We start from the raw sequence: 15,311 nt of genomic DNA, 5'->3' as shown, positions 1-15,311 counted from the left end.
CCCTCAGGGTCTCCCTCCTCAGCCCTGCTTTCCCGGTTCTGTCAGCAGGTGCCATGTAGGGGACCCCCATCCCCATGGAGAGGCGCTGAGATGGAGGGTACCCAGGGGGGCGTCATCAGGGGGTGTTTCTCACACCCCTGCCAGGGCTGAGATGAGGACTCCCAAGTGCATTGGTCGGAGGAGGGTCCAGGAGCAACCCCAGGAGCCTGGAGGTGAGGGGAGCCCCAGGCTGGGCCATGGGAAGAGCAAGACGGATCGTCTGACAGAGCCCTGCACCTGCAGAGACACTGGAGGGGCATGAGGTGGCCTGGTGGGGGCACCGAGGGGCCCTTTCCCATAATCCTCCAGGGCTGGGAAGAACTTCACGGGGTATCCCTGAAGAGATGTCAAGGGGACCCTTCCCAAAATCCCCAGGGGCTGGGTAAGAACATGGGACAGCGTCGGGGGGAGCAGATGGGGCTGCATCTAGGGCTGCCAAAGTCATGGAGATGGCTGGAGACCCCGGAACGTTGCTGGAGAGATGCCGGGGAGGGGAGACCCTTCCCAGAATCCCTTAGGGCTGGAGACCCCAGACCCCCTGCCCAGAATCCTCAGCGTGGTAACAGCCAGTAGCAGCTTGGGGACCGCAACAGGGGACCATCCTCTGGAGGGGGTGCCCCAAGCGGACATCCCCACCCGGGCAGCCCCAGACACGACAGGGGCCCTGATCTCGGCTGGGGTCTGTGCAGTGCCCGGCACAATGGGGCCCTGATTTCAAGCTGGAAATAAAACCCATTTTTAGTAGGAGAGAATTCCTGACTGGAACTGCTTCATTTGCCAATGTCTGGACGCTTTATACCGGGGTCTCAAACTCAAATCACCACGAGGGCCACGTGAGGACGAGAACATTGGCCCGAGGGCCGCACCACTGACACCCCTCCCCCTGCTTCCCCCGACCCCGGCCCCGGCCCCACGCCACCCCTTCCATGAGACCCCGCCCCGTCCCACCTCTTCCCAAAGTCCCCACCCCAACTCCGCCCCTCCCTGCCCCCATTCCAACCCCTTCCCCAAATCCCCACCCCAGCCCCGCCTCTTCTCTGCCTCCTCCCCTGAGTGCACATGTCACCGCTCCTCCCCATCCCTCCTGGAAAGTCCTAAGCCCTGCCAAACAGCTGTTTGGTGGCGGGAAGTGCTGGGAAGTAGGTGGAGGAGCGGGGGGTGCGCTTGGGGGGAGGGAGGAGCAGGGGCTGGGGCTGAGGGGAGCTTGGCTGCTGGTGGAGTCGTCGCCTATGGCAGGCCACAGGAAATAACTCTGCCGGCCACATGCAGCCCGTGGGCTGCGTTTTTGAGACCCCTGATTTATATCTAGACCGGGCGGCTCTGTCCACGTTCCTCTCCAACTCGCCCATCAGATATGGGCTGGATGAACCACGCCGGCCCGTGTCGGACAGACCACGACCCTCCTGGCCTCCGTACCCAACTGGCTAATGACCACGCTGCCAACTCTGCTAAATTGCTCCCAGCCCTTCCCCTTAAATTGCCAGCTTCGGGAGTCCCATCATTTCGCCTTCCCTCTAGGCCATTCCCAGCCGCTGGCACAGTGGGGACCAGCCAGGGAACGGGAGCCCATGAAACACAGAGGGGGTGAAGAGCCCCGGAAATGGAACATTTTTTGCTTTCGTGGTTTGCTCAAGGTCCTGCTGGCTGATTTCTCCATCCCTGGGGGCCACGTGGTTGTAATTATAGTGGGTGGGTTAGAGCTGGAGCCAGGAGGGATCAAGTGAGACAGGCTAAAAGTCAAGTAGAGTTGGACCTTGCAAAGGGAATTAAAACCAATAGTAAAAGGTTCTATAGCCATATAAATAAGAAGAAAACTAAGAAAGAAGAAGTGGGGCTGCTTAACATTGAGGATGGAGCGGAGGTTAAAGATAATCTAGGCATGGCCCAATATCTAAACAAATACTTTGCCTCAGTCTTTAATAAGGCTAAAGAGGATCTTAGGGATAATGGTAGCCTGACAAATGGGAAGGAGGATATAGAGGTAGATATTACCATATCAGAGGTAGAAGCGAAACTGAAACAGCTTAATGGGACTAAATCGGGGGGCCCAGATAATCTTCATCCAAGAATATTAAAGGAATTGGCACCTGAAATTGCAAGCCCATTAGCAGGAATTTTTAATGAATCTGTAAACTCAGGAGTAGTACCGAATGATTGGAGAATTGCTAATACAGTTCCTATTTTTAAGAAAGGAAAAAAAAGTGATCCGGGTAACTACAGGCCAGTTAGTTTGACATCTGTAGTATGCAAGGTCCTGGAAAAAATTTTGAAGGAGAAATTAGTTAAGGACATTGAAGTCAATGGTAAATGGGACAAAATACAACATGGTTTTACAAAAGGTAGATCGTGCCAAAGAAACCTAATCTCCTTTTTTGAAAAAGTAACAGATTTTTTAGATAAAGGAAATGCAGTGGATCTAATTTACCTAGATTTCAGTAAGGCATTTGATACCGTGCCACATGGGGAATTATTAGTTAAATTGGAGAAGATGGGGATCAATATGAACATCAAAAGGTGGATAAGGAATTGGTTAAAGGGGAGACTGCAACGGGTCCTACTGAAAGGCGAACTGTCAGGTTGGAGGGAGGTTACCGGTGGAGTTCCTCAGGGATCGGTTTTGGGACCAATCTTATTTAATCTTTTTATTACTGACCTTGGCACAAAAAGTGGGAGTGTGCTAATAAAGTTTGCAGATGATACAAAGCTGGGAGGTATTGCCAATTCGGAGAAGGATCGGGATATTATACAGGAGGATCTGGATGACCTTGTAAACTGGAGTAATAGTAATAGGATGAAATTTAATAGTGAGAAGTGTTAGGTTATGCATTTAGGGATTAATAACAAGAATTTTAGCTATAAGTTGGGGACGCATCAATTAGAAGTAACGGAAGAGGAGAAGGACCTTGGAGTATTGGTTGATCATAGGATGACTATGAGCTGCCAATGTGATATGGCTGTGAAAAAAGCTAATGCGGTTTTGGGATGCATCAGGAGAGGCATTTCCAGTAGGGATAAGGAGGTTTTAGTACCGTTATACAAGGCACTGGTGAGACCTCACCTAGAATACTGTGTGCAGTTCTGGTCTCCCATGTTTAAAAAGGATGAATTCAAACTGGAGCAGGTACAGAGAAGGGCTACTAGGATGATCTGAGGAATGGAAAACTTGTCTTATGAAAGGAGACTTAAGGAGCTTGGCTTGTTTAGCCTAACTAAAAGAAGGTTGAGGGGAGATATGATTGCCCTCTATAAATATATCAGAGGGATAAATATAGGAGAGGGAGAGGAATTATTTCAGCTCAGCACCAATGTGGACACAAGAACAAATGGGTATAAACTGGCCACCAGGAAGTCTAGACTTGAAATTAGACGAAGGTTTTTAACCGTCAGAGGAGTGAAGTTTTGGAATAGCCTTCCAAGGGAAGCAGTGGGGGCAAAAGATCTATCTGGTTTTAAGATTCTACTCGATAAGTTTATGGAGGAGATGGTATGATGGGATAATGGGATTTTGGTAAGTAATTGATCTTTAAATATTCAGGGTAAATAGGACTAATCCCCTGAGATGGGATATTAGATGGGTGGGATCTGAGTTATCCAGGAAAGAATTTTCTGTAGTATCTGGCTGGTGAATCTTGCCCATATGCTCAGGGTTCAGCTGGTCGCCATATTTGGGGTCGGGAAGGAATTTTCCTCCAGGGCAGATTGGAGAGGCCCTGGGGGTTTTTCGCCCTCTTCTGTAGCATGGGGCACGGGTCACTTGCTGGAGGCTTCTCTGCTCCTTGAAGTCTTTAAACCATGATTTAAGGACTTCAATAGCTCAGACATGGGTGAGGTTTTTCGTAGGAGTGGGTGGGTGAGATTCTGTGGCCTGCGCTGTGCAGGAGGTCGGACTAGATGATCAGAATGGTCCCTTCTGACCTTAGTATCTATGAATCTATGACTCCTGGGTTCTCTCCCCAGCTCTGGGGGGTCGGGGGAGGTCTCTTTAAGACCATAGAGACACTGAGGAGTCCTCCAGCCTCCTCCCAGAGCGTCCTGCTCCCTCCCTGCGCGCCCGCTCTATCTTGCACTCGATGGTCGGAGCCTCTCTGGGAAGCGCCGTCTCTATGGTAAGCGGCGGCCGCTCTGGGATGCGACACCATAGAGCACACGGAGCCGGGGGCGGAGTCTTCCCCGCCCAGCCCCAGCGGCCGCGATCGGGGAGCCCGGAGTCGCGGGTTCTCGGCCCGGCTCCGGGAGGGGGCGGGGGGGTTAGAGCCCGGACTCCTGGGTTCTCGGCCCGGCTCCGGGAGGGGGCGGGGGGGTTAGAGCCCGGACTCCTGGGTTCTCGGCCCGGCCCCGGGCAGGGGTCAGAGCCCGGACTCCTGGGTTCTCGGCCCGGCTCCGGGAGGGGGCGGGGGGTTAGAGCCCGGACTCCTGGGTTCCCAACATGAAAGAAGACTATGTCAGTCCATTTTCCCTTTTTTTTATTAATATATTTTTATTAAATTTCTCATTTTTTAAATCTGCAAGACTGTTTGTGTTTTCAATCCCAAAGACACACTATAAGAAATATCCCGTGGAAAAGGCAACCCGGGGAGGGGACATCGGATCAAGGCCGGAGCAAGGGAGGAAATAGCCAGCAGGGAGGGAGGTAGAAAACTGCAGGGCCATGGGGATTGGAATCGATTATACACATTCCCAATACACTGAGCATCCTCATGCATTTTCTGGGGGACTGAGGGAGATTCCTGCCAGGGGGTGCTCCCCAAAGGGCCCCCCAACTTCCTAGCCCTGCCCTGGGTGATTGGAGGGGATGGATCCTCCACAGCTATACTGCCCCCCTCTAAGTCAACACGTACCTTGGGGTATCATTGCGTTCCCCTCCCATGGTCAGGCAGGCCCATCTAGCCCCCCTCCTTGGCCTAAATCGTGTCTCCCTGCCTTCCTGAAGGTGGGACTTCTTGTTTTGCACCCACCAATCTCTGCAAAAAGGCAGGACTTCCTGCTTTGCCCCCTTTAGGAGTATTTTCCACCCTCTGGAAGGCAGAACTTCCTGTATTGCACATCACGTCCCTTTAAAAAGGTGGGAATTCCTGTTCCACCGCTCTGATGAGTATCCTCTACCCTGCCGAGGGTGGAACATCCTATATTGCACCGTCACATCCCTACAAAAGGCAGGACTTCCCATTTCTCCCCTTCGGGGAGTGTTCCCTACCCATTTCCTTTATTGCACCATCACACCCCTGCAAAAGGCAGGACTTTCTGTGTTGAACGCTTGGGATGGTTCTCCTGAAGAAGGAACTTCCCCATCCTCCAGTAGATGGTGTTCCACACTGCGAGTTCCCTGCTAAGCCCACTAGGAGGCAGGATTTCCTGTCTGACCCTTTTAGAACCATCCTTCTAAAGGCAGGACTTCCTCTTTTGCCCCACTAGGTGTAGCAGCTACCCTCAACAGCCTCGTACCAGGATTGAGCTCCCCAGTCACCCCCAATGGCAGAATCGCCCCCTTCACCCCCTTTTTAAATTTTTTAACTAGTTATTTCATTCAGGTGCAGCAAGAAAAGTCATTACAAAAGCAGAAATAAAAGTTTGCCATTTTTGTTTGTTTTTGGAGGGGCGGGGAGAGCATGCCCCCTGCTGGGATTCCCCTCCACTCCCAGTCTTGGGGTCCCTCATCCCCAATTTACTGAACCCCAAAAGAAGGAGTGCATTAAGGGGAAAGGAACCTCAAATTTCAAATGGGGGTGTGTTTTTTTGTCATGGTCTCAGACAGAGAAAGAGAAATCTACTAGAAAGAGCCCTTCATATGTAAACAATCTAGAGAGAGAGGGAAGGGGGCAGAGCGGGAATGGAGGAATGAAAGACAGACTGACAAAGAATGAGAGAGAGAGAAAGAGAGAATAAAATAGGAGAGAAGAATGAGCGAGAGAGAGGGAACGAGAGAGGAGAGAAGAAAGAGAGAGAGGGAATGAGACAGAGTGGCAGAGAATGAGTGACAGGTGGGGTGGGGGAAGGAGCAGAGAGAGGGGTCCGGTGGGGAGCCGCCCCCACCCCCGTCTCAGGTGAGAAGCAGAGAGAACAGGTGAGCCAGGCAGATGTCAATCAACACGACAGCCAGAACCACCAATGGGTGAGCTCCCTGCAAGGGAAAAGGGAGGGGTGAGACATGCCCCTCTGACACCCCGACCTTACCCTCTCCCCAAACACCCCCTTCCCCCATAACCCCACCCCAGCTGAACCACAGCCCCCCATACACCTCCCAACTCCCCAGCCTCAACCCCCCCTCCCCATACACACCCACAACTTCCCACCCCATATCCCCCACCTTCCATGTGACTCCCAGCCCCCCACTCCGCTCTAACCCCCTATACCCCTGTCCCCTCCCAGAGCCAGGAAGAGAACCCAGGAGTCCTGGCTCCCAGTCGCACCCCCTCCAACCACTAGACCCCACTTCTCTCCCAGAGCCAGGGATACAACCCAGGTGTCCTGGCTCCCAGCTCACTCTAACCCACCAGACCCACAGCTGCCTCCCCACGGCCAGTTCCTCCCAGCACCCCCCACTGCAGCTCTGCTGGGCGGGGCTGAGATGCTGCAGTGGGGCGGGAGGGATGCTGGATGGAGGATGCAGTTGCTATGAGACAGGAGCTAGGACACCAGCCAATCCGTAGAGCTTCACCAGCTGGGCCACACCCACAACCCCCCCTCCCATCCTGACAGACTCCTGGGTTCTCTCCCAGCTCGGGGACCTGAGTGGGGGCTAATGGCTGGGAGGGAGGGGCTGGGAGCCAGGACTTCTGGGTTCTCTCCTGGTTCTGGGAGGGGGGGAGATGGGGGTGCCCCTTTGCAACTCTTACCTGTCTAACGGCTGCTCCTGTCTCCTTCACACCCTGAGCTGCAGTCCCCCCCCCTGAAGGCAGCTTGTCAGCCCCCAGTCCAGAGTGCCCCGGGGGTCCCGCCACTTCCGGCCCCGCCTGGGACTCCCCAATATGCAGCTGGGGGAGCTCTTCCTCGTAGTCCTCTTCCTCGTCTTCCTCCCGGAGGCTTCCAGAGCTGCCACTGGGAGGGGTACCCACCAGGGGGCGCCCCGGCTCCCCCTCCTCCTCGTCCCCCTCCCACAGTTCCTCGGGTGGGAACCCTGGTGTCCGGGCAGGGAACCTCCGGCACCCCAACTCATCCTCAGGGTCTGATGCATCCGCAGGGGGCACTCGAGGGGGTCCCCCATTCTCTAGAGAGTGCCAAGTCCGACGGGGGTCTCCCCTCCAGGGCTGCAGTGGGGTGGGTGGGTAGCTGGGGTCTGGGGTCATGTCTGATGGGGTGACCCCATTTTCGTAGACCTCCGGGCTGTCGTATTCTAATAGGTCCGTGTCGGTGCCTTCGGAGTCCAGGCGGGTCCGTGGCTCTGGGTTTTTTGGGGGAGAGATAAAAGGGGGGGTCAACCATGGGGTTCTGTTGATAGAATCCCACAGGGTTCAATGCCCCCCCAAATTCAGCCCTCCCCCCGACACTGTCAGGAGAATCCAGGTTTGGGGGTGCAGGGAGAAAAGGGATGTGGGGGTCAGGAATTGGGAGGCAGAGACAAAATGAGTGCCATGGGATGAGAAAGGGTGTTCAGGTCAAAATCACCCCCATACAAGCATGGGGAGGGGTGGATGTCCCTTCTGCAATATGGGAGAGCCCACAGGCACATTGTACAGAGGGGGGGCTGGGCTGGGGGGCTCCCCGGCAGAACCAGGATTAGAAATATGTCTGTATATATATTTCTTCTTACTATATGTTCCATTCTATGCCTCCGATGAAGTGGGTTTAGCCCACGAAAGCTTATGCCCAAATGTGTTAGTCTCTAAGGTGACACAAGTCCTCCTGTTCTTTCTGCGGATACAGACTAACACGGCTGCTATTCTGAAACCAGGATTAGGGGCTCCCTCTTCCCTGCCCTACCCCAAACTCACCCGGGTCATCCAGGATGGGCTGAAGATCCTGGGCCAGGATCTTGGCCACTCGAGCCGCCTCCACGGCTTTCTCGGCAGAGGCCACTGCGGCCGTGGCCTTCAGCCGGGCGTCGGCCGCCCTGGGGAGAGGGTCAGGGTGGGTCTCTGTGGGGTGGAGCCTCCCTGGGGTCAGTGCTGGCCTTCCCCCACCCAACCCTGCCCACCCATCCTGCACCCATCCCCAGTGCAACCCAACCAAACCCCCACCCTAACCCTCAGCACCCACTACCCATCCCCATCCATCCTACCCCACAGCCCCCATCCCTTGCCATCACCCCAGCCCTCACCCTGAGCCCCGACACTCATCCAGACCCATCCTGGGCCCCAGCACCTGTTCCCACCCATAGTTACTGATCACACACCCTGGCCCCCAAGAATCACCCATCCACCCCTATACAGCCCCCAGCCCCCACCTTGCCCCTTCACTTCACCCAGTCCCCAATGCCGTCCCTCTAATTCCCAGCCCCCTCCCTGCTCCATGCCAGGGGAAGTGCCCTTCCCCCACCAGCAGCCCCTCTGCCCCCCCTTCCCTGGTCCATGCCCAGTGGATGCTGCTGCTCCACTGTTTCCACAGCAACCACCAGCCAATCGCTGTTGCCATCACCCGGTTGTCTAGGAGACCAGGCAGCCTCTGCCAGTCCCTTGCATACACTCCATGTAACCTATCTTCCCCACCCCCAGCCCCCAATCATGCCCTCGCTGAGGATGGCAACATGGGGGGGGGAAGAAAGAAAGAAAGAAAGAAAGAAAGAAAGAAAGAAAGACAAAATGAGACAGAAAACGAGCCAGCCAGCAAAAGAAATAATTAACGAAAAGCAACAAGAGAAGCAGAGTGCCAGAGGAAAGGAGAGAAAAGCAGACTCCAGCCAGACAGAGAGGAGCCATCGCCGCTGTTTGTTGGCAGAGCCAATGTCTCAATTTCAGTGCTGGGCAAGGACACAAGTTCTGACAGCCAAGTCCATCCACCCACCTGCCTTCCCCATGCCAGCTAGAAACCCAGTAGTCACCTCAGTATGGTCAAATTTGGGCAATAGGGCCTTCCCCTCCAACACCTCAATCTCAGCAAGGCCTCCACACCATTCACCTAGCCTCTCCTCCATCCACGCCAACTAGACAACTTTCAAGATGGCTGCCCCAACTGGGATCATTAGAACCAACTTTCAAGATGGCTACTCTTGACCTCCCTCTTGATCTCACCCTAGTGCAGGGTGAATTCCCCCTTCCTAGTAGGGATGAGACTTCTCCTGCAGCCCTTGAGCTGGCCACTGGGACTTCCCAGTTCATTTGCCTACTGGGACTCCATCGTTAATTAGTTCCCATCCAGCCCCTGTCCCACCCATGCATGCCCGCAGGGAGGGCGGCTCACAGAATAACCCATGTGCCTCTGGGAGAATGGACACGTGGTGTTCCGCGGTCATTTCAACCAGCTTTCAAGATGGCTGCTCAGTTGGGGAGGTCACTTGAGTCAACTTTAAACCCAATTTGAACCCAATTTCAAGATGACTACCCCAGTTGAGGGCCACTTGATCCAACTTTCAAGATGTCTACTCAGTTGGGTTGGCTTGAGCCAACTTTCAGGACGGCTACCACTTGGGGGTGTCACTTAACCCAGGTTTCAAGATGTTTACCCGCTCGGGGGATCACTTGAGCCAACTTTCAAGATGGCTGCCAGTGCCCCGCTCATGAGCTCTCCCCATCGTGGACTGAAGTCCCCCTTCTCAGGCAGGAAGTGAAAGTTCAGGAAGGAGGGAAAATGGCACCTGGGGAGGCGGTTGTGAGACAAGATGGCGTGGATGGAGGAGTTATGGCTTTGGGTCTACTGAGGCCTACAAGGCCTATCTGAAGCCTGGGCCTTGTCTAGATTTGTGGCCAGGAGAAAAGGCAGTGTTCTGGGCTGTTTTTGAGGGGTGAATCCCAGGACCCCCAGAGGGCTCCCTGCCCAAACCCCTGAAGCCCAACCCAAACCCCAGTCCCATTGCAGGCCCCAGAGAGCGTAACAGGGTGTGTTATTTAGACACACATCCACTGTCCCCCGACCACACACGCACACTGCCCCCCCAGCCATTCCTCTACATCTCCCCTCCCCTCTGCAGCCACTCCCCTCCCTCAGCCTCCTACATCCCCAATCCCCTGCCCCTCTTTCCCCCCAAATTCACCCCATGCTCCACCTCCACATCCCCCACTCCTCCATGTCCCCCATTCTCCTGCATCCCCTATGTCCCCCACCCCATGCTCCCCTCCATCGTCCCCCTCCCCCAACACCCCCTGCACTCCCCGACCCACACCTGACCACCCCCAATACTCCAGCTGCCCAGCACCCCACGGCCCGCCAGTGCCCCCCGTCTGCCAGCTGACCTGGTGGCCGCCATCTCCTGCTTCTGCCTGGCCAGGCTGACAGCCCTGCGGGCCATCTCCACCGCCCGGTCCACCTTCTCCTTCACCTTGCTGCGCCGGAGTGGGATGAGGTTCTTGACCTTGCCGCTCACCAGCCGGTTGAGCTTGTACTTGCCCTCTTCCTTGGTGCCGTCGGGATAGGTGGTGCGCCCGTAGCCGTGCCGCCGGTTCCCCAGCCACTCGCCTTCGTAGCGCAGCCCGTTGGAGCGCCGGCTGACCCCGTAGCCGCTGCGCCGGTCAGCGCGCCACTCCCCGGCATACACCTCGGTGGAGGAGCCCTCGATGGCCAACCGTGAAGGCATCTCGGGGGGTTCGGTCTCGGCGTAGCTCAGGGTGGTGGCTTCGCTCCCAGTCGAGCTCACCCCAGCTTCGCTCTTCAGCGAGCCCCGCTTGCTGCCCAGGGAGGCTTTGGACTCGGCTCGGCGCACCCGCAGGCCACTCAGCAGCAGGGAGCGGCGGAAGAAGAAGCCCCCCATCTTCTTCTTGGCCCCCTTGGGGAAGCCCGGGTCGCCCGGGAAGGCCAGCACAAAGCCGCCCCGGGAGCCCGAGGCTGGGCTGTCCCCCGGGAGCAGCGGAGGTGGCAGGGGAGGGGGTGGGAGCGGAGGAGGGGGCACGCCAGGGTCGGGGTCGCTGCGGAGGGAGTCCAGCGAGGTGCGGCGCAGGGAACACATCAAGGCAGCCTGACGGTAGGGGACACTCTGGCGAACGCCGTAGCCGTGCCGCTTCCCGGCTTGCCACTGGCCCTGGTAGATGCCTGAAAAGGAGGCACGGAGCGGCGCGGGGTTAGAGGAGGGGGGACAAACCGGCAGGGGGATGGAAACCGGGCAGACGGAAGGAGGAAGTGAATGTGGAAGTGGAGGGCGGGAGGAAAGTTGGAACTGCAGGGATAGAAGGGTGAGTGATGGACCTGGGTGGATGGACGGATGGAGGGAGGGTGGAGCCGCAGGGATAGAGGGGTGGATGATGGACCAGGGAGGATGGAGCCGCAGGGATAGAAGGGTGGGTGATGGACCTGGGTGGATGGACGGATGGAGGGAGGGTGGAGCCGTAGGGATAGAAGGTGGGTGATGGACCTGGGTGGATGGACGGATGGAGGGAGGATGGAGCCGCAGGGATAGAGGAGTGGGTGATGGACCTGGGTGGATGGACGGATGGAGGGAGGGTGGAGCCGTAGGGATAGAAGGTGGGTGATGGACCTGGGTGGATGGACGGATGGAGGGAGGGTGGAGCCGCGGGGATAGAGGGGTGGGTGATGGACCTGGGTGGATGGACGGATGGAGGGAGGGTGGAGCCGTAGGGATAGAAGGTGGGTGATGGACCTGGGTGGATGGACGGATGGAGGGAGGGTGGAGCCGCGGGGATAGAGGGGTGGGTGATGGACCTGGGTGGATGGACGGATGGAGGGAGGGTGGAGCCGCAGGGATAGAAGGGCGGGTGATGGACCTGGGTGGATGGAACCGCAGGGATAGAAGGATGGGTGATGGACCTGGATGGATGGACGGAGGGAGGGTGGAGCCGCAGGGAGAGAGGGGCGGATGATGGACCTGGGTGGATGGAGCTGCTGATGATAGAGGGTTGGCTGGCGGATGGATGGAGGGATGAATGCGGATGCAGCAATGGAGCGAAGAACAGGGCAGGAGAGCGGATGGAGCGTGGGCCTGTGTGCAGATGTGGTTGGATGGAGGGAGCATGCAGCTGGACAGATAGAACCCCCCTTCCCCTCCCTCTCGCCCCCCCTGAGCTGGCACCCATCTGCCCTCACCTCCGTCAGCGTAGGTCTCGGTGCCGTAGCCATCCTGCAGCCCGTCCCTCCACATGCCCTCGTAGGTGACCCCGGAGTGGCTCTCCCAGACGCCGGCCCGGCCCTTCAGCCCATGGCTCCACTCCCCCTTGTAACACCACTTGCTCTTGCGCTCCACGCCCAGCCCTTCCCGCTTGCCCTGGCTCCAATGGCCCTGGTAGGTGTTGCCGCTGGGCCAGGTGTAGACACCCAGAGACTCGAACCCACGACGCCACTGCCCGCTGTATTCGCCCTGTGCCCCAGGGCCGGTGCAGACCCCATACCCGTGTGCCCTGCCCTCCTGCCAGTCACCCACGTAGCAGCCGCCATCGTCAAAGTCGAACCTGCCCCCGTGGGACATGCATGTAACGAGGCCCCGCCTCTCCCGGCACCGGCTACCCACAGGACCCTGCGCTCATAGCCAGGGCCAGCCCCACCACGCGGGGCTGGCTGTAGGTGGCAGGGTCAGGGTGGCATCTGTAGCGGGAACTTCCACTCCTCCGACAGGTGGGCAATGGGACTAACAGCCGTACGTCAGTCCTGGAGTTCTTCCCCTATAGGCGGGGTGACAGTCACATGCCACTCCTGGAATCCTGCCCCTTACAGTCGTAGGGAGATCCCCAGCTTCTCTGTCTATGGTCAAGTAGTGTAGCTACAGGTGAATGAAGAACCAGGAGTTCTCCTCCTACAGGTGGACAGTGGAGCTACAGCAGTGTGCCAGTCCTGGAGTTCTCCACCTACAGGCACATGGTGGTAGATGTGGGGGGCGGGTGGAAGGGGTTTACAGTCGGAGAGCGACCTCTGAGTTCTCTGGCTACAGGTGTGCACTTCAGCTGCAGTCATACACAAATCCCAGACATCTCCACCTAGAACCATTCAATGGAGATACAGTCATACAGACATCCTGGAGTTGTCCCCTACAGGCTTATGGCAGTGTTACAGTGGTACAGAAGTCCCAGACTTCTCTGCCTACATATGTAAAATGGGGGTCAGTCATACAGCAGTCCCAGACATCTTTGGCTACAGGCGTATGGTTGCTTCAACACTTACAGTAATCTGGCTTTGGCTATGGCTGTATGGTGCCCTACAGTAAGACTACAGCCCCATAATTCTGTAGCTACTGGGGTATGGAGGCTGTCTGATTACACCTGTACGTGGCTCCTGGAGTTCTCTGGTCACAGATGTAGTATGGTCCTGGAGTCCATGTGTTACAAGCAGACAGTGGCCTCCAAATCTGCAATGACTTCGTTCTGGCTCTGTGCTGCCATGCTGTGACCTGGGAGTCTCTGTATCTTACAGGCAGATGGGGGCTGGAAGTTTTCTGGCTACAGGTGTGCAACAGTCCTTGATTTCTCCAGCTATAGGCATACAATAGGTCCAGGGGTCTTCCGTGACAGGCGATGCCTATGTTCTGTAACTACAGGTGTAAAGTGCTCCTGGAAGTCTTGGCTACAGGTCTACAGCCATCCCAGAGTTCTCTGGCTACAGGCGTACAGCGGTCCTGGAGTTCTCCAGCTACAGGCCGAGAGTGGTCGGTTCTCTGGCTACAGGCAGACAGAGCCCTCTAGATTTTCAGCCACCAGGTTACAACTATGCACTGCCAGGCTGTAACTTGGAATTCTTGGTGTTCTACAGCCCAGGAGTTCCCCAGATACTCGTACAGTATCCAACAGGCATAGAGCTGGCCTTGGGAATCTCTGGCTACAGGCGTCGGGATGTGCTCCCGGTCCCCTGACTCAGAGAGGCTCCGGGTGTTCCCAGGAAGCAAACGAGCTGCTAGGGGTGTGGAATGGAGCCGGGGGGCCAGGGAGGGCTCCCAACAGTGGCCTCATGATGTGGGATACCTACAACAAAAGAGGGTGAGAGAGTGGCTGGCCGAGGGAGGGAGGGAGGAACAACGAGACCCCCAACTTAGAGAAACAGACAGCCTGAAAAATACCCCCAACACAAACACACACAAGGGACAGGTCCCATCCCCTCCAGCAGAGGGCAGCAGGGAGATAGATAGACAGACAAATAGACAGATAGATGGAGATGGATAGATAGAGGGGGTGGATGGGGATAGATAGATAGATAGATAGATAGATAGATAGATGGGGTGGATGTGGATGGGGATGGGGATGGATAGATAGAGGGAGTGGATGGGGATGGGGATGGATAGATGGGGTGGATGGGGATGGATGGGTAGATGGGGATGGATAGATAGAGGGGGTGGATGGGGATGGGGATGGATAGATAGAGGGGGGGGATGGGGATGGGGATGGATAGATAGATAGATAGGTAGATAGATACTCACTCCGTATTTATTTCCTGAGAGGCAGAGGAGAAGCAGGAAGCGAATCCATGCGGCCAGGAAAGAGGGAGCGGAGAAAAGCCCAGCTAGAGGGATAGACACACCCAAGGCGGCAGCGAGCAGGGAGGAATCTCGTCCATGCTCTGGAGGGGAAAGAAGGGAGCGTGGAAATGCAGGAAAGGAAGGCAGGTTGGAGCGGGGCTGAAGAGGGGGGCGGGGGGCAGTGCCGGAGGAATGGGGAGAGGGAGCTGAACCAGCTCAGAGAGGGAGTGAGTTGGAGGAAATTTCCAAATGGAGAGAGAAGATCTCGGGGGGTGGGGATGGAAAGAGACAGAAGGGGGGGAAATCGAGGAATGGAGAGATTTGTGGGGGGGTAGGGACTGTCAGGAATGGTGGGAAGGAAATCTCAGAGGGGGGAAGGAGCCACTCCCCGGGGGGGGGCCGGGGGAGCGGAGCCAGGGGCTGGGGATGGAGGGAAGGTGGAAACCCCCCGGCGGAGGGAGAAGCCGGCCGGAGCGGGGGAAGGAGCCAGTGCTGGGATGGAGGGAGACGCTCCCTGGAGGCTGAGCCGGGCGAGGGATGGAGGGAAGGTGGAAGGCGGCGGTGGAGTGGGGGGGTTGTCGACAACACAGCCCCCCCTTGCGGGAACGGGGGGGGAACGTAACGTGGGGGGCGGGATTCTAGTTAGGTCCCGCCCCTTTCCAAGCTATTATCGAGCCCGACCCCTCCTCTTTTCCAGACCCCCCCGCGCCCCCGTTACAGAACCTCCCTCCCCCTGTCCCGGGCCCCTCCCCCCGGTACAGAGCCCCCCTCGCCCGGCCCCTCCCCCTTTACAGAC

The 15,311-nt window shown here is 57.0% G+C and overlaps 1 protein-coding gene across 1 annotated transcript; it reads right to left on the bottom strand.

Moving 5' to 3' along the window:
- Window positions 1-4,486: 4,486 nt before the first annotated feature.
- Window positions 4,487-15,144, bottom strand: JPH4 (junctophilin 4). The gene is made up of 6 exons (XM_038370249.2): window positions 14,477-15,144; window positions 12,163-14,024; window positions 10,362-11,154; window positions 7,968-8,086; window positions 6,873-7,417; window positions 4,487-6,157 (listed from the first exon to the last, which is right to left on the bottom strand). Exons 2-6 carry the CDS (start codon window positions 12,539-12,541, stop codon window positions 6,077-6,079), a joined length of 1,917 nt encoding a protein of 638 aa, XP_038226177.1. The 5' UTR covers window positions 12,542-14,024; window positions 14,477-15,144; the 3' UTR covers window positions 4,487-6,076.
- Between the last annotated feature and the right edge of the window lie 167 nt (window positions 15,145-15,311).

The sequence above is a fragment of the Dermochelys coriacea genome, chromosome 13, assembly GCF_009764565.3.
Source record: "Dermochelys coriacea isolate rDerCor1 chromosome 13, rDerCor1.pri.v4, whole genome shotgun sequence".
Lineage (NCBI taxonomy): Eukaryota > Metazoa > Chordata > Testudines > Dermochelyidae > Dermochelys > Dermochelys coriacea.
The sequence above is the reverse complement of the archived record's forward strand: the minus strand, read 5'-3'. Positions and strand labels throughout refer to the sequence as shown.